Source organism: Symphalangus syndactylus, chromosome 6, assembly GCF_028878055.3.
Source record: "Symphalangus syndactylus isolate Jambi chromosome 6, NHGRI_mSymSyn1-v2.1_pri, whole genome shotgun sequence".
Lineage (NCBI taxonomy): Eukaryota > Metazoa > Chordata > Mammalia > Primates > Hylobatidae > Symphalangus > Symphalangus syndactylus.
Window position 1 is genome coordinate 40,094,653 of NC_072428.2, and position 20,991 is coordinate 40,115,643.

Sequence of the window (20,991 nt, forward strand, 5' to 3'; positions counted from 1 at the left end):
CCCCAAAGTTCAGTGTGTCATTCTTATGCCTTTGCATTCCTCATAGCTTAACTCTCACATGTGAGTGAGAATACGATGCTTGGTTTTCCATTTCTGAGTTACTTCACTTAGAATAATAATCTCCAATTCCATGCAGGTTGCTGTGAATGCCATTATTTCATTCACTTTTATGGCTGAGTAGTATTCCATGGTGTATATATACACCACATTTTCTTTATCCATGCATTGATTGATGAGCATTTGGGCTGGTTCCATATTTTTGCAACTGCAAATTGTGCTGCTATAAACATGCATGTGCAAGTATCTTTTTCATGTAATGACTTCTTTTCCTCTGGGTAGATACCTAGTAGTGGCATTGCTGGATCAAACAGTAGGTCTACTTTTAGTTCTTTAAGGACTCTTCATACTCTTTTTCATAGTGTTTGTACAGTTTACATTCCCACCAACAGTATAAAAGTGTTCCCTTTTCACTACATCCATGCCAGTATCATTATTTATTGATTTTTTTTATTATGACCATTCTTGCAGGAGTGAGGTGGTATTGCATTGTGGTTTTGATTTGCACTTCCCTGACAATTAGTGATGTTGAGCATTTTTTTTTATATGATCATTGGCCATTTGTATATCTTCCTTTGAGAATTGTCTATTCATGTCCTTAGCCCACTTTTTAATGGGATTGTTTGGTTTTTTTCTTGCTGATTTGTTTGAGTTCTTTGTAGATTCTGGATATTAGTTCTTTGTTGGATGTATAGATTGTGAAGATTCTCTCCCACTCTGTGGGTTGTCTGTTAACTCTGCTGATTATTTCTTTTGTTGTGCAGAAGCTTTTTAGTTTAATTAAGTTCCATCTATTTATCTTTGCTTTTGTTGCATTTGCTTTTGGGTTCTTGGTGATGAATTCTTTGCCTAAGCCAATGTCTAGAAGGGTTTTTTCCAATGTTATCTTCTAGAATCTTTATGGTTTCAGGTCTTAGATTTAAGTATTTGATCCATCTTGAGCTGCATTTTTTACAAGGTGAGAGATGAGGATCCAGATTCATTCTACGTGTGGCTTGCCAGTTATCCCAGCATCATTTGTTGAATAGGATGTCTTTCCCCATTTTATGTTTTTGTCTGCTTTGTTGAAGATCAGTTGGCTGTAAGTATTTGGCTTTATTTCTGGGTTCTCTATTCTGTTCCATTGGTCTATGTGCCTATTTTCATACCAGTACCATGCTGTTTTGGTGACTATGGCCTTATAGTATAGTTTGCAGTCAGGTAATGTGATGCCTCCAGATTTTTTCTTTTTGCTTAGTCTGTCTTTGGCTATGCAGGCTCATTTTGGTTTCATATATATTTTAGGATTCTTTTTACTAGTTCCTTGCAGAATTATAGTGGTATTTTTATGGGAATCACATTGAATTTGTAGATTGCTTTTGGCAGTATAGTCATTTTTAAAATATTGATCCTACCCAACCATGAGCATGGGATGTGTTTCCATTTGTTTATATAATCTATGATTTCTTTCAGCAATGTTTTGTAGTTTTCATGTAGAGGTCTTCCACATCTTTGGTTAGGTATATTCCTAAGTATTTTATTTTATTGCAGCTATTGTGAAAGGGGTTGAGTTCTTGATTTGATTCTCAGCTTGGTCACTGTTGGTGTATAGCAGAGCCACTAAGTTGTGTACATTAATTTTGTATCCTGAAACTTTGCTGAATTCATTTACCAGTTCTAGGAGCTTTTTGGCTGAGTCTTTAGGATTTTCTGGGTATACAATCATATCATGAGCAAACAGCGACACTTTGACTTCCTTTTTACCGATTTGGATGCCCCTATTTTCTGTCTGTTGTCTGATTGCTCTTGCTAGGACTTCCAGTACTATGTTGAATAGAAGTGATTAAAGCGGGTATCCTTGTTTGTTCCAGCTCTTAGGGAGAATGCTTTCAACTCTTCCTCATTCACTGTAATGTTCGCTGTGGGTTTGTTATAGATGGCTTTTATTGCTTTAAGGTATGTCCCTTCTAGGCTAATTTTGCTAAGGGTTTTAATCACAAAGGGATGTTGGGATTTTGTTAAATGCTTTTTCTGCATCTATTCAGATGATCATGTGAGTTTTGTTTTTAATTCTGTTTATGTGGTGTATCATGTTTATTGATTTACATATGTTAAGCCATCCCTGCATCCCTAGTATGAAACTGAGGATTTTTTTAATCGATTTTATGTAATGGGGATGAATTTATGTGCGTTTATTCACACTCACTTATTTAATTGCCATTGTGACAAATTCCACAGATTTTCGGATGATTGGTCAAGGGTTTGGATGCAGCTGTGAAATAAGTGAAGAAAGTAAGGTTGAGCCTTGATCCTTAGCTTTCTTAAAGGTAGAAAAAACACTGCAGATGATCTTAGAAGAAATTCTGAGGTCAAGACTCTTTTCATCATTGATCTATTCTTTGATGAATAGAGAGGGAGAAATTAGCAGGAGAAATAACAACATAGTGATCTCAGTGATATATTTTATAATCCTTACTAATTTTATTTTTCATTTGTCCTCAGGACAAATTGAAGCTTTTGTATCACCCATTACTTGCTAACATTTACTACAGTGTGGTTTCGCATAAAGACAAATTCAGACTTATGGCATTCCCTCAGAGTGTAGAGGAATTGTAATATTTTGCTGTACCAAATGCGTGCATCCAGGCAAGATCCATGCTAAGTGGTATGTTCAAGTTTGCATCAGTGGTTGTGATTCAAATATGTTCATATTGTAACAAGAATGGCTGTAGCTCATAAAGGTGGGCTCTACAGTTGTTTGGCAACTTTTATCATTTTATGATGCTGGCACACAATAATTTTTGAGTTAGGGATGTGTAACATATTTTTCTTCTGTTTTGGAGGCTGGGAAATGAGGTATGAGGCTGAAGAATCTTTTGTGCTGTCTTCTAGTTCTGTTTTTTTTTTTTCCTCTCTCTATTCCTTCCAAACTTTCTAAATTATTTCTTCAATGTGTTAATACCTGAAGTTACTATCTCAGGATACTGCAACTATCCCAGTCCTTTGTCTTTCTGAAGAATGAAAGTAAATTGACAGACTTTTACCCATGGGATTTTTGGCTTTTTTTTTTTAAAGGTAGACTTTATATCTGAATTATTCAAATTAAAAGCATTATTGCAGGAGGTAGCCTGAATCTAATGGGTTGTAGGTTCTTAGTACAAGCTCTCCTTCTCCTGCCATTAAGTTTTACTAATTTTCTGCTTCATGTCAGTTTCTATGAAAATTTAAGAATTTATTTTCTCTCATTTAGGGACTCTTGCTGTTTTGATTCCAAAGGAATGTTGCTTATTCTGACAAGTGAAACTAATGTCAAGCAAATTTTCCATAAGTTTTAAATTCTACTTTGTCTTTGTTCTGTACTCTTAAGATAAAAACCGTCAGTTGAAATATGTAGAAAGCTGGAAAAATGGATTTACAGAATGGACATTATTTCTCAAATTGGTTTTTGAAAGTTGTCTTCTTACACTAGAGGTAGCAAGGGCCAGATTACAGTAGTGCATAAAGCCAACCTGTTTCAACAAGCTTCACCTTCCATGTACAAATTTTAAAAGAATGGGTCCTCATGAAAGCATTTCAAATCCAGAGACAAATTTGAAAAAAATTGCTACAACATGTTGACTGATTCCTTGCCAAGTCAGGCACTGAGAACTTTTTCTTGATTGACTTACACAGAAAATTAGAGCAGCATAGGGGAAACATGTAACTTTGTTATTAAAAAACTAAACTTCACAATACTGTTAAATCCCTCTCCCTCTTAAATTTTTGTTTTCTACTTGTAATCCCCCTCTTCTTCTCCCTCATCTTCTATCCCTCCTGCCTTGTCCTTGTTCTCTTTCTTCTAATCATTCTCTGTTATATACTCTGTTGCTCTAATGTATTCATTTTTACTTTTAATGTTGAAACAATGATATGTTATGGAGAAATAGCTTTCTAAATATTATATTCAGATATACAGATTCAAAGAAGGATAAAAGTTAAAAATGTTTTTAAAATATGCCTGTCAGCAGTGGAAAGAAAGCTGTTTGTAGCCAGCAGGTGAGCTGGAAAGTACTATAGGGTGTGGTAGAGATAGTAATAAATTAACTGGCAAGCCAAAAACTGTAAAAAAAAAAAAAAAAAAAGCTATTTCATAGCATAGAAGCATGACAGCTATGAAAAAAGGAGTGCCCCAGGGAATTCTTTTAGAGTTTGATTTTTTTAAAATATGTTTGACATGAAAAATGTTTTAGTACAAATAAAGCAACTGGTATTAAACTTACAGGGAGGGGGGTTGTGGTTTAGAGTTAGTATGAATAATGCATGATATTTAAAGAAAGAACAGCTCTAAAATGTTCCAGGAGGCAGTCCGTGTCGATGGTTAGAATGGTGATTTTTCCCCCTATTTTTGAAGCATCATTAATTCAGCATCATTTTGTGATTTTTTAAAACTTGATATCTACCAAAGAAATACTATTTGACTTAGATTAGGATATTCTTCCTTCAGATAATTTAGTTTAAATATCAAGAAGATCAGTAGAATTGTTTAAGCAGAAAGTGACAGTCATTTACTATAAAAAATAATTTGGCCTAGTTATCTTTTTTAAAAAGCTCATATAGTACTGCAAACCAAAATCAACCTCATGGAAAGAGAAAACCAAGATCAGATATTTTGAACGTTACTCCATAGGAGACCAGCACAATATAATGTTAGTGAATGCATTGTAGCAGCGCTCCATATGCAATCAGAAGCCAATTGTTACTGGACTGTGTACAAGCACACACTGTGCTCAATGGTCTGATGAGGTATTATGGATATGATGCAAAGAGACTGTGTAGATTAGAAGCTAACAATTTGTTAAAAGTGAAAGCAACTTAACATTTACATTGGGCCAGCTGAGTAGCATTTCATATGGCAAGCAGGATGATTTCCCAGGAACCAGAGTCACCAGGAAGCTCCAGGTGTTAGTGTCCATACCCCCCCTCCAAAAAAAGTTTTCTTGCTTAACAGTTGACTACCTTTATTACAGAGATTCTTTCTAAGCTGTCTGTTCATTATTACATTCAGCTTTCAGTGTGGAAAGTTCATGCAAAACAACATGATTATTATAAATGTCAAAAATGTGTGGAGGAACAGCCTATTAAAATATAGCCTAGAGATATTACATAACACTGACTTTAAATAAGTAGCTGAAGCCAAAGTGATACTCCATTAAATCACTGATATTGTGAAATTTAGCCACACATACTAATTTTTGTTTCAGTTACCACTGTCATGATATGTTCCTCCTTACTTTGTTTTGGTTCTTCAGGTTACTGCACGCAGCCTATGTTCTTAGGTCACAGAAGGTACTTCCGTCTCCCTTTTTAGGAATGACCTGAAGTCAGAAACACATTAAGATACAGCATTCATCTCTGCTGAACCATACTCACTCTTTACCAGGCATTTAGTACAGATATTCCATGTAAAATGCGTGTTTATTTAATCAAAGCATCATTAAAATATGTTTGATAAGTGCTTAGTATGCATGATTCTGTACTAGGATCCACCAGTACATTACCAGAACCAGAGGTTAATCCAGACAAACATGGTTTCTACACTTATGGGGATACCAAACATTTCACAGAATGCTGGAAGATAAGATTAGCTGTCCTCTCGGCCCTATCATATTGAAGAGGTTGTATTTTTTAATTTTTAAACTTGTTAATAAATAAAGTTTAGAATTATGAGCAGTCAATAGCTTAGAGCCCTTTTTGGACTCTAATACTCTCCCTTGCCTACCAAGCCAAAACTTTTTGTTGTTCTAATATAAAAGCCTTAATACTTTCCCAGTGTACTGAGTGTCAGCCTGGCTTTAAGATATTTTTTTACTCTTAAAAAATGATGTATTACAAGATTCGCAATGGAGTGAACATGCTTGAATTGCACATTTAAGTTTTTTTAACATCACATTCATGTTTTGCCAGTTTGCCTACCAGCTATCTGTTAACAAAAAGTTCCAAGGCAGCACTGCAAGTCTGTGCCCAACTAAGCCTTTTGTTTCTGCAGATGTTTGGGCTTAGAGCAATGTTGTAAAGCTCAAGCAATCCAAGGACCATGTTTGTACTTGTCTGCTGCAATTCCCTGTGCATTGTCTAAACCTGTATGCATTGTTCTTTCCGACAGGTGATAACTACCCCGTACAGTTCATTCCATCAACAATGGCAGCTGCTGCTGCTTCTGGACTCAGCCCTTTACAGCTCCAGGTAAGTGCCAGAAGAAAAAAATGTGGGATATGAGCCAGTACTTTAGTGGAAAACTGTTAACCAGCTGTATGCTAAATAATGGCCTGAATGTTAAATAATTTTTTAAGCGTAGCCCAGAAGGATTAACACCTTATGTGCTTACCATAATGCAAATAGAAGAGAAAACTGCCAGTTTCAATATTTTTAAAGGAAAAAATCACATTATGACTTAATACTATGTATTCTCTATCAGGTGAGTGAATAGTTTTACAATTTCAATGGCTAGTTGTTACTGCATACATGTTAGCTTTTTCCTTGTCAGTTTTTCATCTGTGTCTCCACTTACGTCCAGATTAGCTTTTACATATAAAAATTGAAACAAAAATGATGTTGGATATTTTTTCCTTCTCGTAGCTCATAGAATAAGGGGTTGTTATTTTCAAATTACATGATAATTATTTTGTAAATTGTAAATGCATTGCTCCTTAATATGTGTATCCTCACCCTTTCTAGGGTCAAAAGTCAGGGCATGGTGTCTGATAAATTTTGCATTGGTGTTTCTTATTTATAAAGCTAAACTTGGGGGGAAAGTGTTTTGGAAACTGATTGAAAAATCATTTACACCTTATCTTCTTCACAGTAAGGTGAGTTTGGAATAGGAATAGCTGATCATTATACCCTTCTACAACTACCACTTGAATGGGAGGTTGACTGAATATTAATGTATATTTGTATTAATAAAAACAAAAAGCTGAGATCATTAAAATAAGTCAAACATTCAGTATTTGGATATTTAGAGAATATAAGATAATCAACAACTTGACTTCAATGTAGTAGAAAGTTTTATTAAAGATAGTTTTTATTCTTAAAATATACTGTAATTATTTTTGAGTTTTCTTAAATAATCTACGAAATAGCATCTGGTGAAGCATTTTTATTTTTGTATTACTAGTCTCTATGTGACTTGAACATAAAAAGTGTACAACTGTTGTCCCATGAAAAAAACATCATTTTGAATGTTTCCAACTGGATCTGCAAATAAAGAATTTCTGCAATACTTTGAGAAATTTTGTCATGAGTCATGATCCAGGAAGTCATAAAGATGTAACCCATTATGGGCTGCCTAGCAGAGCTAGAAATTTCGCCTAAGAAGAGCAGCAACCTCACGTCTCTTGCAAACCTTCACCTTTCGCACTACTAACACTGAAACCTACTATAGTTGGTGCAAGTCTAAAAAGAACCCTCACTATTATAAACCTAATAATTTCTTCTCTTCCTATAGCTGTGCTATTGAGTATCTTCTTGAGTCAGAGGCAGAAACAAGAAATCAGTGCCACTGTTTGATACTATAACCAAATTTCTGTAAAAGAAAGAAACTGAGTCTTAGACTTTCTACTTTCTATTTTTTGATGTGGTCAATACCCTGGATTTAGAAATATGTATTCTATTTCATGAGTTCTGACAGTATGTTTTGTCTTTTTTTTTTCTGAATATGCTACTAAACAGAAGGGTCATGTCTCCCACCCACAAATTAACCCAAGGCTAAAGGGCCTAAGTGACCGTTTTGGCAGGAATTTGGACACCTTTGAACATGGTGGTGGCCACTCTTACAACCACAAACAGATTGAGGTATGAATGCTTCCATTGGTGCTTCATTGGGTTGGGGACTGGATTGTTCAGTCATACTCTAGGCTTTTTTTTTTTTTTTTTTAAAAGGGCAAACACTCAACCTAAACACTAAACTTAATCTTTCCCTTTTTCTCATTCCTAAGGAGGCTCTTCTTTTGCCCCTTTTCTTTCAGAGAAAAAAGCAAATCCCAAAGCAATGCCCCTGAATTAAGGTTGTTCTTTGCCATATATATTCAGGCAAAAGCTTTACATTCTAAGTGTCTTCAAAACCATGTTTCTTCCCTCTTTATATTTTCTTATGTATAGTGTTGTACAGTACTTTTTAAAAAAATACTTAAACATTAAAAAATTATTTGACCATAGAATAACCCTGTAAATTTGATCAAATGTAATTCTGCTTGTATAGATAAAACAGCTGAGGTTTGGAGAGGTTAAGTTATTTAACCAAGGCTATAAAATATTCATTGAGTCAAGGTTATTGCCCAGGATTTCTAATTCTACATACTCAGTTTTCTCAGAATGAAGTAGGGTTGGGTGCCTGGGCCTGGATGATTGCTTTTTCCCAGACAAACCTCTGTAGTATTCTTTTCATATTTCACCTTCCAGTAGAGTCCTTTGTTGTTTTGTTGGGATATTCTTACCACTGAGAGAAGATGGCTTATGGAAACCAAGACCTTTTCTTCTATAGGAACCCAGTCCTCCTCTCTCCAATTTCATGCTTAATTCCTTTTCTGCATCACCCGGGTCCCTCATTGGGACTCTCATATTGGAGAATTTCCAGCTATCTGTTGAATTTTTTAAAAAGTGGATACAGTTTACCTCAAACTGAAACACACTTTAATTCTCTGGGTTAGATATAATAGCAGATTTTATATTCGAACCTAGGATGGGAAACTCAACCCAAAAATGAAAATAATTGCACCTAACAAGATGTACATTTAGCTTCTGATGGCTCTGCTGGTCTGTATTGCTCAAACACTGTGTAGTCAATGAAAGGTCCCTTTGATGTTACCTTTTCTGCTGCTTGTGAATCTACCTTTTTGGAAAATGGTAGGGAATGATCACTCCTAAGAAGAAGGAAGAGACAAGACCAAAGACCCCCTTGGAAGTAGCCTAAGGTAGAATTCCAGAGCTTGTTAACTGCCTCCCTCTTTTCTTTTGCTTTGACATAAGAGGTAGACAGGGGGTTTCCACTCAGACATGATTAGACACATACTGTCAGAATATCTCCTGTCTTCTATACAGACAGAGGAAATTTCTAAGGCTTTCTTTTGGCTGTAGAGTGAGTACCACATTTCTAGGCATTCTGAAAATCTATGCCTAGGAGAGCTAAAAGGAGATGACTGGACATTAGGAACAAGTTTATATGTGTGATGGCAGTTAGCAAGCTTATCTACTCAGGACAGTCAGCTTGAGAGATTTTAAATGCCTGGAAGACTGAGAAATTAGGTAGCCTTGGCTCAAACTCAAGGCTTCCTCTCCTGCCGGACTTTTCTGTTTCCTCTCCTGGTGGACTTTTCTTTCTCTCCTGTTGGACTTTCCTGTTGGACTTTTCTTTTGGATTTTCTGTTGAGGTGTTGTGTTCTATCCCAACAATCTTTCCTTAGCCAGGTTTCTACCCAGTCTCTTCTTCTGCCTAATTTTTCACTTTGATTGGCTTCTCTCCCACCCCCCACTCCCAAGCCCCACACCATCACCGATCCCTGATGTGTCAAATCTGGCTTCTGTTGGGTTTCTGGAAACCATGATATCATACATATGAGTGTCAGAGCTCTGTAGTGCTGTAGTGATGCTGATCTAGAAGCACAACATATGTCACGTGTCTGTCACTTTAATTAGGCTAAACAGGGAAACCATTAATGCAAGAGCCTTCATAGCTTTGCAGTTTAAATCTGGATGCTTTGATAGTTTCCTCAGTTTTTATTTACTCTTGCTCTGTTCCATTGCTTCCTATTTTTGCACCTTTTTCCTGCATGTCAGGAAACCTTTGATCTGTTTGCTCATGTGGACATTGGTTAGAAAAGATCAACCTTGTTTAAAAGGCAGGTTTCCCAAACTTTCCTAGTATGAGTGTAGCATGTTTATTGGGACATCCATGAAGAGCATAGTAGACACCCATATCTAAGGTGCTAGATAGTAACATTTTAAATCTTGAGCAAGGGTAGAGGGATATTTTAATAATATCTTGGTTTATTGTTATTAAAATCTGCTTTCTTTTCTAGCTAGGGTCTTCTCCCCTCCTTTGATAAGCTAAAATGTCACAGTTATGTCAACAAACATGATCATGATAAACTATTGCTACTTAGAAAGCATTACAATGATATTAACTGGTTTTATTTCTAAACAGAGATTCTTAGGAGGGAAAGCTTATAACACATGTACTCCTCCACCCCACTGCATGCATTACTCAGAACTGGTGCTCTCTACTTCATGTTACAGTTAATTTGTCCTTCAAAGGTTGTCATTTCTAAAATTAATGAGCCTGGGTAAATCTTAACAACATTTGGTATATATTAAGTATACCCTGAAATTTTATCAAGTAGAGAAAAGTTATTTAAAATTGAAAGACTCTCCTTATATTAGCATATGCCATTACTTTCTTTCTTTAAAATAAGGAAGATTCTGTAAAGACCATTTTTTAAAATACTACTGTGCTGATCTAAGGCTTGGTTTTCTCTGCCTCAGGGGCACAATATTAGGAGAAAGAAGGCCAAAGAGTGCTATTTTTAGTTGAACAGTTCAGCAGATGCAGGCATGAATACTCATATATCTGAAGGTTGAGGGGTTTGAACCATTAATTTTGATAATGTATTTAACCCTGGGAACAATCAGAAACTGTAACTCTAAGGTTACAATGCTTTTGACCTTTAGAGAACAGAGGGCACTTGCTACAGTAAACAATATATTATATTGCTGCTTATTCCAATTCTCTCACCCGTATAAATTTCAGGACCACTTGCCATTTGCTTTCTTCAGCTATGTTAGCATTGGTCCTTAAGTAAGTCAAAAAGAATGTTAAGGAAAGGGAACCAGTATAATGAGGCAGTCATGTAAATTTAGCCTTTAAATAACGATGATGTTAGATTGTTTCTGAAGAAATATTTTCGTGGGAACTAAGCTCTGGATGACTTTTTTTAATGAAAAAGGGGCTTCAGTGTATTTATTCATTTTATATGGTTACTTTCAATATGATAGACCCTTAATTTTGTTTTGTTTTGTTTTGTTTTTAATGGGGAGTAGTGTTGCCTCATAGTTGTAGCTTATATTAAACAAAATCTGGTACCATATGCAAAGTGATCCACCTGCCTCATGCCTTCTTATTAAATGATGCATGCTTCTCTTTAGCAAATACAGCAGTTAGATATCACACAGCTTAAGAATTTCTAATTAAAATATCTCCATGTGTCAGCATATTGGTAATGTATTATTTTAATCCACTTATTTTGTTTATGAAACAGTGACATATGTTTAGATTGTGAAATATATGAGCCTTAAAAATCACTTTATTGAAGAAAATTAATTCCTACAATACTGTCTCAGTAATGTGTTCACTCACATTACCCAGTCAGTCACTGGCGGCACTGCCAGTCTTAATGTTGGGTAGACATTAAGACTTACCAGTTACATTCACATAACAGTCTTGGAAAGAAGCATATCAGTTCTTTTTCTTAGCATCAAATAATAGGGTTATTCTTTTCTTACTATTTTTTCTTACTTATTAATTCAAACCTGTCCCCCCCAAAACACTTTTGTTGCCTTTTTAAAAAAATACAATGAAGGATGGGGCTGAGTATATGTATAAGGGATTCTGAAAGACCGATCAAAATTAAAGCAAGCTAGTTACCTTTTCAAAGTTAGACATAGTAATTTGTTTGTCAGCAGGAAGATGTTTGGGTCAGCCCTGAGATAAAGCGACTGTCAGCAGTTATTCCTCCAAGACAAGTAATTTCACTCAATGTATTACTGACAGATTGCTCACTTCTCTGAATCACCAGAAAAAACAAACTTAATATTGTTACAGGCAGAGTTTCTGTCTTCATTAGCTTCAGAGAATGATTTTTATCTAGCATTCAAAGTTCACCAAGCTTTAGTTGGAACATATTTTAACAGACTAGTTCTTATAATGATAGTATGGATAGTAGCCTAAATGAAAGAATTGTATATGAAAATTAAAAAATGTCAATATAAATACAATTTTCACTGTTATTTGATGGGTCCCTTTAGGGGAGATTTGAGGAAAGGAATATAGTTAGAGTCTTGAAGCACTAAGAAAACCTATCAACCATAAGTTATTCTTAAATGAAACTACTGAAGTCTTGCCAAGTTTGCAAAGATGGAGGAGAACAATTGAAGTTTTTGCAAAAGTGAATACAAGCACATATTTTATTTAAATGATATTGTCAATTTTTGTGCTACAAATGGAAAGTAAAGAAGTGCCCATCAGCATTGAGAATGCTGTATTTCTATTTCAGTTGCAGCCTGAGTCTTTATGATGTTGTATTTAGAGGCTCTGCACTGTCTGTTGTACCCTGTCTTCTGATTTGCAATTGTAAAGATGCCTCAGTGCCATGGGGGAATGGGAGGGTGACGGAGTTAGCTTTGCTGCGCAGTCTTGGAAAGTTGCGATTTCTAATAGAGAAGAGGGTTGAATAAATAGTTGATTAGGGTGACCTATTACTGGCTACCCAATGGAGAAAGAGGAATGAACTGATTCAAAGCTTGTTTTGAGGATGCCAACCATAGGGCTCTGTTTTGAAGAGAATGCATGCTTTTCTCTTAATCAGCCTTCACTCACCCTTCTGACTCTTTTCTTGATTTTTAAGAGTGTGGTGGAATTTGGGAGGACCGTTACAGCTAGGCTTAGATGAGCTGTAGGCTAATGGAATAAACTCCATTTATGGAATTAGAACTTTGGATTAGAGTTTCCACTATAACTTTCTTGCTCTGTTGTCTTGCACTGTTACAAAATACCTCCATTTGCAGTTTTTTTCATTGTAAAATGAGCATAATATATATTCTCAGGGTTCTTATAAATGATAAATGCAATAATAAAGCATGTATTAGATTTCCATAAATGTCCCCTGAACCATCATCAGAATAGGTAAAACTTTTCAGTAACCTCAGTAAGCAGTCAATTCTACTCTAGATTTATTGTCTAAAGTACTTCTGATGGGTGGGTCTAACCTACTAGAGTGTAAGTTAATTAATTCAGGGATTTTTTTGTCTCTTTTGTTTACTGTGGAATCCTTGGCGTTGCCTGGCACAGTATTTGGCAAAATGGATGAATTAATGCATTTCATCTTTGGTGGACATCTGGGACCCAAGCCTCTTTGAAAACATTTTTTTTTTTTTCCGGAAAGTATTTGGTTGAGTGCTCTGTCTATAAGAAACACTCTTTTGTGCAACAACTTTTCTAGATAGACTTCTTAAGAAAAAGTGCAGCTATCAAGTGAATTCTAATGGAGGCTAAAGAAATATAGTAGATTAGGGAAGGATGCCAAATATAAAGGCAATTCCTAATGCTTAGAAATCTAGTTTGCCATTGTAGTCAGTGAAGCAGAAGTTTATACCCACCCTCAAATTAAAACATTGGATAAACTGATCTTTCTTTTGGAAATTTGCTCTTTATTTGGTTTTAAAGTAATACCTAAAAGTTCAGAGAGTTGGCTCTTCTCACATAAGCTCTGTTAATCACTGTGTTTAAGTTATTTGATTGGTGGGATAGTCAGCTATACTCAAAACCAATGTAGTCCTCTATCTCTCCTGATACAAGATTTTTGTCAACAGTCATTTAGCTCTAGCCCCACTGATTAATCCACTCAATAGGCAGCTTCCAGTGTGTGAACATATGTAATTACATTTACATAGATTTCTTATAAGATGTGATGATTTCTAAAATAATGACAGGTATTTTTATTCCTGTTTTACCAAACTGAAGTTTTAAACTATTTTTGGTTGATATTATGTATCATATATCTGCATGTATGTATATGTTGTAATGAGCTATGTTGGAATTCTGAGAGATGATGTGATTAAGGATACATTAGAAAGTTTGAAAGCAAAACATTCTAGCATTTTAGAAAATGCTTCAGTTCTGTTTCCAATCATGGAATAAGTCATGATATTCAACATTTAGGAAATTTATATCAGAAAAATATATGATAAAATATTTGACCTTCCAGGTAACAGAATAGGCAGAACAAGAGAAAGACATTTTTTATAATATTTTAATTAAAAGAGATTGAGAAGCTACAGTTGGATGGTTTCTCCTCACTTCTGACCACTAGAGCTGGCACATAGTTATTACTGCTCTGCCAGTTCCTCTTTTCTGTTTTATTTGTAGAAGAGTTCATATGCTACAGGTAAACTCAGGGAAAATTTATAGTGATTTAAACTCAATGTACTGATTTGAAAACATCTTGCTTTATTTTAGCTGTTCTAGATTATAAAGATTAGGATAATAACTGGATTCTCTTTTGTATCTTCCCAAGCTTAAATGGCATTAATAAAGGATTCTTTTCTCAATTATATGTAAATAAACAAACACTAACTATGTATCAGGTGCTATGTGGGTACTATGTGGATTTTAAAAACTCATTATATATGTTCCTGTCTTTCATTCTTCTCTTATAATTGGTGACAGCAATAGAGTCATCTTGAGTCAAATTGAGAGGAACTAATTTAACGCTTTCCCTCCAGTTTTCTAAACTGAATTATTTGATACTGATATTCATTCAATGCATATTTAACCAAGTATTTGCATTTCCATTTAATGGACTAAGAAATGGAACCAAGTTAGAGCCAAATAAATTTCCTAAGGCCTCTCTCTTCATATTCATTTGGAGAAGCAAAGATTTAAACTAGAATTCTTAATTTCCGATAAACTGCATTGAGTTCATTTCTCACTGTGTGTTTCTCTTATAGCACCAGCTACCATACCTGTAACCAACAGGGTACAGGTTGATGTTACAATGTCTATATTAATCTAGACCATAATCCTTGATGCCTTGTCAGCAATTCCCCTAGAGCTATTGACCTTGAATGGTATGAACTAAAACAAAAGTAAATAAGTGACAGATATGTATGAAAAATTTATTGCTTCAAATATATCCATGTATTTCACTATCTCAAACTATACAAAGTGCAAGCATACAGTGCTCATTTGAAGCCAGTTTGAAATAGAGCTGCTGTCACCCTACAAATTCCCTATCAAGTTTTCCCTCTAATTTATCTACTCATTTAAATTAAAGAAAGAATGAAGTATTACATCCTTTTAAAATTCTTCGTACTTGAAATCACATGTGGTAGCTTTGAATGTGACTGTTGGAATAACTTAACACTTACTGTATCATTAGAGTTGTGTCAAAATCTACATTTAAAGAGAGTTTATAAATGATCATGCTCAGGAAATTTGAAAAAGGCAGCATACTACATGATTCCAACTATGTGACATTCTGGAAAGGGCGCAACTATGGAGGCAATAAAAATATCAGTGGGTGCCAGAGGTTTAGGGTGAGGAGAGGGGTGAAAAGGCAGAGCACAGAGGATGTTTAGTGAAATATTAGGTAGTGAAAATATTCTGTATGAGAGTATAATGGTAGATACACGTCATTATACATTTGTCCAAACACATAAAATGTACAACGCCAAGAGTGAACCCTAATGTAAACTCTGGACTTTAGGTGATTATGATGTGTCAATGTAGGCTCATCAATTGTAACAAATATACCGCTCAGGTGGGGGCTGTTTATAATGGGGGAGACTGTACATGTATGGAGCATGGAGTATATGGGAAATCGCTTTACTTTCCTCTTAATTTTGCTGCAAACCTAAAACTACCCTAAAAAAAAGGACTTAAGAAAGTTTGCCAGCAAATCGACACAATAAATTTAATTCAATTACTCAGCAAAAAAAGTTTTTAGCACCTATTATATGCCAGGTTCCATACTAGACAGCAGTCTTCAGCTGAGGGCAACTTTCCCCATCCCCCACCCTGCCCCACAATTGTGTGATTGACAATGTCTAGAAGGTGAGGATGCTGCTGAGCACCCTGCAAAGCACAGAACAGCCACCCACAGCAAAGAATTATCCAGCCTAAAATTCCAATAGTGCCAAGATTGAGAACACCTATTTTACATACTGGGGACATATCAATGAATGAAACAAAGTCCCTGCCCTCTGAGAATTTACCTTCTAGTGGGAGAAGAGAAAATAAGGAAAGGAATGTATAATAAAGAAATGAGACTGCAAATCTTACTCATCTTAACGGAAATATCCTCACCTATCCCATCTGCCTCAATCTGGATGGGAAAATTTTTTAAAATTAAGACCTATTAGACTGTTTATCCTCAGTTTTTTTTTTCTTCACTTTGATATTTAAAACTAAAACTTTTATTCTGCCCAGTCACTTCTGGCTAGAACAGTCACAACTCTCTTCAGTAGTATTAAGCATATCATGTACTCAGGCTGTCAATAAGGGAATATTATTTTTTACTTTAATAGTATATAAGTCTGCCTTTCACAGTGAAGTAAATATGAAATTTGGTGAGAACCTGGGAACTGTTCATTAGGTTTTATAGGATGCTAGTTACCGAAATCTCATAGGATGAATGAAATCATTCTTAGCTATAATTGATGTGTAAATTGGATATTACAAAGGAGACTGAATTTCTTTCTAAAACAAAATTTTTAAAAGAAACATGAGTAGTATTAATATTATATGTGTACACATATATACATACATATATGTATACATGTACAAACACATACCTATTTTATAGCCTTTTACAGTTCAAAAAACAATTTATATTTAGCCTTTGTTTAAATGTTTTAATATTGTTCCCATATTTTGGAAGAAGGAAGTGAAGCTCAGAAGAGTTAAGTGACTTGGACAAGATTACTATTCTAGTAAACAAAATAGGACTATAATAGATGGTTTAAGTGTATTTTAAATTTTACCTCTTGGTCTGGATTCTTGGCATTAAGTTCTGTTGACTGGTATATAGGTATAGAAGCTTTCTTGTATAATTTATTCTTCTCTTATAATATTCAAGTGAATTAAAGGCAACTTAATTAAATTATAAAATTTCAAAGTCAGTATGACATTCTCAGAATCCTAAAGAGTTCACGTATTTTTCAGATTTCCAGTTAACATCCAGAAGAAACGTCAAACCTAAGAGAATTTAATGAGCAGTAGAACTACTGTGATAAAAACTGTCTTATTTTATTCTGTGGCTTTCCTTTAGGAAAATGTCTAGTATGTTTTTGCTGAATGCCAGAACCCTGTTCTTTTGAGAGTTTCTGGGCCTGTCTTATAGTTTCAAAGTTTTGATGAGTCTCCTGGAGTAGCTGGGGAGCTCTATCCTTGCCCATCCCTAGTCTGGCATGCACGCTGAGCATGTTCAGCAGGTTGCATGCCAGCAGATGAAGCAGATGTTTGACCATACTGGGATGGAGCGTCTGCTGCATTAGGAGCTGGATATTCCTCTTGACATCTGGACGTTGCTGGGTCACGATGCCTGCCTCAGGCCAGGAGGCTGCAGGAACTGTGGGGCAGAGAGCACAGAGTCTTTGCTGCTCTTTAAGTGATTAGTGCACTGAAGCAGCAATAATGTTGAATTATCGCCTGGCTGCTTTCTTCTCAGGAATCTTGGGACAATATGAGAGTCAAGAAGGAGCATTTACAGTAAAGTCATGTTCAGAGAGACAAGACTAATTATAGAGTATTAAAGAGCTTTATTTTAAATGATTTAATTTACAAATAGCTCTGGGCAGTGCATGGAACTTTTTAGAACCATAAACCTGTAGCTTAAAGAGACTTTTCTAATTTAAAATGGCTAGTATAGAAACATATTATTTCAGCAATTTTTCAGTTTTAGAGTGTGTTCAAGTTGTGCCATAGAAGATTTAGCATCTAGTTAAAAAAGAAAAAATACTAAAACTTGAAGTTTGTGGGGAAAGTGTCTCTAACTTGAGGAGAAGGAGGACCTTTAGGTAAGAGACTGACTGAATTATGTACTGGCTTTTACTGTTTCCCTTTATCACACTGAAAACTGGTTCGCATTTGCTACCCAGAACTGAAACCATCTGTTACACCAATTTTCTTTATGATATGTGTTATTTAAGCACAATGGATGTGGAAATGGGTAGTTTAAAATGTGTTTTGTGATGAACAGTTGTCACATTATGTTGCTTTGCCTCTTATAATTTTTCATTAGTGAGACCTGTGTGCTAAAAGAAGTCTTCTTATAAACAGATTATGGCCATTTATGTTCACAGTAATGTATTGGAGAAGAACGCTGTGTTGCTCTCACTTAACCTCTCATATTCTAAGGGGGTTATATTTAATTAACGCTGATGAGAGGCTGACCTGAGAGACTGTGGAAAGTGATTGAGCTGCATTTTGTAAGCTCTGTTCTAGTCAGCTGGGAGAGAAATTTTCTAAAAAATTAGAAAGTACTGTCTTTTGAAATTCCCTCCATCTAAGCTGTATTTCAATGGGCCATTTAATGCTCAAATGGACAAAGGTATTACTTCATTGAATTGTATCAAACTCCTTCTCAGAGGCTCAGTTTAAAAACTCTATAGGAAAGGTAGTTTAGCTTCTCAATAGTTTATCACTTGGTCTGCTTTAAAAAAAGCAATTTTTTTTTTTTTTTAAGAAAAGGAGAAACACTTACTGTCAGTGAATGGAATGGAGCATGTGCCCCAACCAGTCCTCACCATACTGGGATTTCCCTCCAGAGTTGAGGAGCTCCTTAGCTCACATAGAAAAAGATATCCTCTCTCAGTGTTGCTGTTCACCTGCTCAGAACATCCTCTTCATGGCCAAAGAGGGGTTTGTTCTAGGGACCAAGAGGCAGTACATTCATAATGTGTAGTTATGTCATTGGCTCAGACATAACACAATAGAGAACACAAGAGAGTGAGATCCTGAGACCAAGAGACAGAAGCTTTGTTGAAATAGTAGAAGACTAAATGTGACTAATTTGGGTGGAAATGCTTCACTTCTCCATTCATTATCAATGGTTTTGATAAAGAGGCGTTTCTTACATGCAGAACAAAATAGTCATCTATCATTCACCTATATCCAACCAAACCCTCTTGATTTTAGATCTACCTCTGCCTCCATTTCCTGATTATGAAACTCTATTGCCAAGTACAGACATACCCCACTGTGAAACAGGAAGATGACTATATATCATCAGATGATGATTTGCAGCCATTTATTGAAACAACATGCTATCCTTGGTTTACCAGCTGGCTTGCTCTCTTACATGTTCTCTGTCTATACAATGGTGAATGGGTTAGAGGTTCCAGGAAAGTGGTGCTTCTTGGTTCCATAAGAATTCTACAGTTAAAAAAGCTAAGTGACCATGAGCTAATTTCCTGTGAACCTCAGTCTCTTCATCTGTGAACTGGGGATAATGACACCCCCTCAATAGGTTTGGGGTTAGGATTAAATGAGATAGTATAAGCAAATTGCCTAGTACAATGTCTGCTGCATGATAGATGCTCAATAAATATGTTTGCCCATACCCTTCTGCTTGTATCTCTCTTATTCATTCATTAATTTGAAAAATATTTATTAAACATGTACTATGTACCTTAGGTACTCTTTTAAGCAACGAAGCTAAGCAATTACTGCCCTCTTATAGTAATCGTCTGAGGAATAAATAAATTAAATGAGTAATACTTTAAAGTGATAGGAACAGATAGTATAGGGCTAATCATTTGAGATGTGTGTGTATATATAACATGTGTGTATGTACATATATATACTGATTTATCAATTGACCAAGGTGATTGTGTATAGGCAGTTTGAAACCCTTTTGTCCTAATTTCTATGCCTGATGACTGTTCCTGATTTCAAAAAGCATGAGGCCCAGTACAGTGCTCTTTAGCAAGAAGTGACAGCCACTCCACAATTAGGGTACTTTAACATAGATTTCCCACTAATCATGAAACAAATGTCATGTTATTGAAAATAAAGCCTTCACAAATAGGCAATGAGATTGTACAATTCCATAGACTTCCAGAGCTAGAAAGGCCTTCAGAGGCTTTGAGGGTCAAGTCCCAACTCTACCACTGGTTCTATGTGCTTGGACAAATTAATCTTCCTGGTACCTAGATTTTATCAAATGGGATTAGGAAAAATACCCCCATAGGGAAGTTGTGAGGAATACATAAGAAAATGTTTGTGAAAAGTGCTTTATACACTGTCAAGTGCTATATAAATCTTATAATTTTATAGTTGAAGAAACTGAGGTCTAGATAGATTAACTTGACCAAAGCCACACAGCTAGTCTGTGGCCTGGTTTAGGTGTATAGAATTGTTAGCCAACAGTGTAAACAACTAAGTTTGATTGCTTCTTGTACATAAATTTAACTAAATTAAACTGAATTGGCCAAGAGGACAGTATATCTCATGCTCCTACCTATTCTAAGTGGGGGTCAATAAGCGATCAGTATTAGTAGAGATATATTTTTTTCACAATCGAATATACCAACCTAATGAAAATTATTCATTAATAAAACAAAGTAAGGCATTAAAAGTGTAAGACACTGTTACAGTGCTGGTAGTAGTGACAAAGCTAGGATATAAGCTTATGCTAACACGATGAAAAGAGTAATTATTTAATTAGTTCACTCATAGATTGATTCCTCAAATGTTTATTAAGTGCCTACTCTGTAGTATGCACTCTTTTCTATGTGGGGCACACTAAGATCAAGAAAATTTGACTCTTGCCCCTGAAGGGCCCACAGTCTAGTAAGCAGTGTGATAATTGTTAAAATAGATGTGTTCCCTGAGTGAAAATGCTATGGAAGGAGGAAGTGCTTAGCTTCGCCTGGGGAAGTACTGGCAATCTTCATGGATAAGGTGGTGTCAAAATTGAATCTTAAAAGGAGGTGTAAGTTCCCCAGGTTTATGGGGAAGGATGCAGAATGTCAAAGATGCAGAGAAGAGAAAAAGTACTCCAGACAAAGAGAATAGCTACCCATAGGTGTAGAAGCAATAGACAGCACGGCACATTCAGAAACAACAAACAGTTGGCACAGCCTGAGTGTACAGGAGCAATCATAGGTGAAATTGGAAAGGTATGCAAGGAGTCAGATCACAGAGTG

The 20,991-nt window shown here is 35.6% G+C and overlaps 1 protein-coding gene across 34 annotated transcripts in view; it reads left to right on the plus strand.

Annotated features, from left to right (window-relative positions):
- The window catches only part of SOX6 (SRY-box transcription factor 6), a 792,566-nt gene that overhangs the window by 655,772 nt on the left and 115,803 nt on the right, over window positions 1-20,991 (plus strand). For 27 of the 34 annotated variants that reach the window (XM_055282275.2, XM_055282273.2, XM_055282280.2 and 24 more), the window contains 2 exons: window positions 6,179-6,258; window positions 7,744-7,866. In XM_055282275.2, the coding sequence (XP_055138250.1) occupies window positions 6,179-6,258; window positions 7,744-7,866 (203 nt within the window). The remainder of the gene's footprint in view (window positions 1-6,178; window positions 6,259-7,743; window positions 7,867-20,991) is intronic. The other 7 variants (XM_055282287.2, XM_055282286.2, XM_055282288.2 and 4 more) reach the window with 1 other exon arrangement.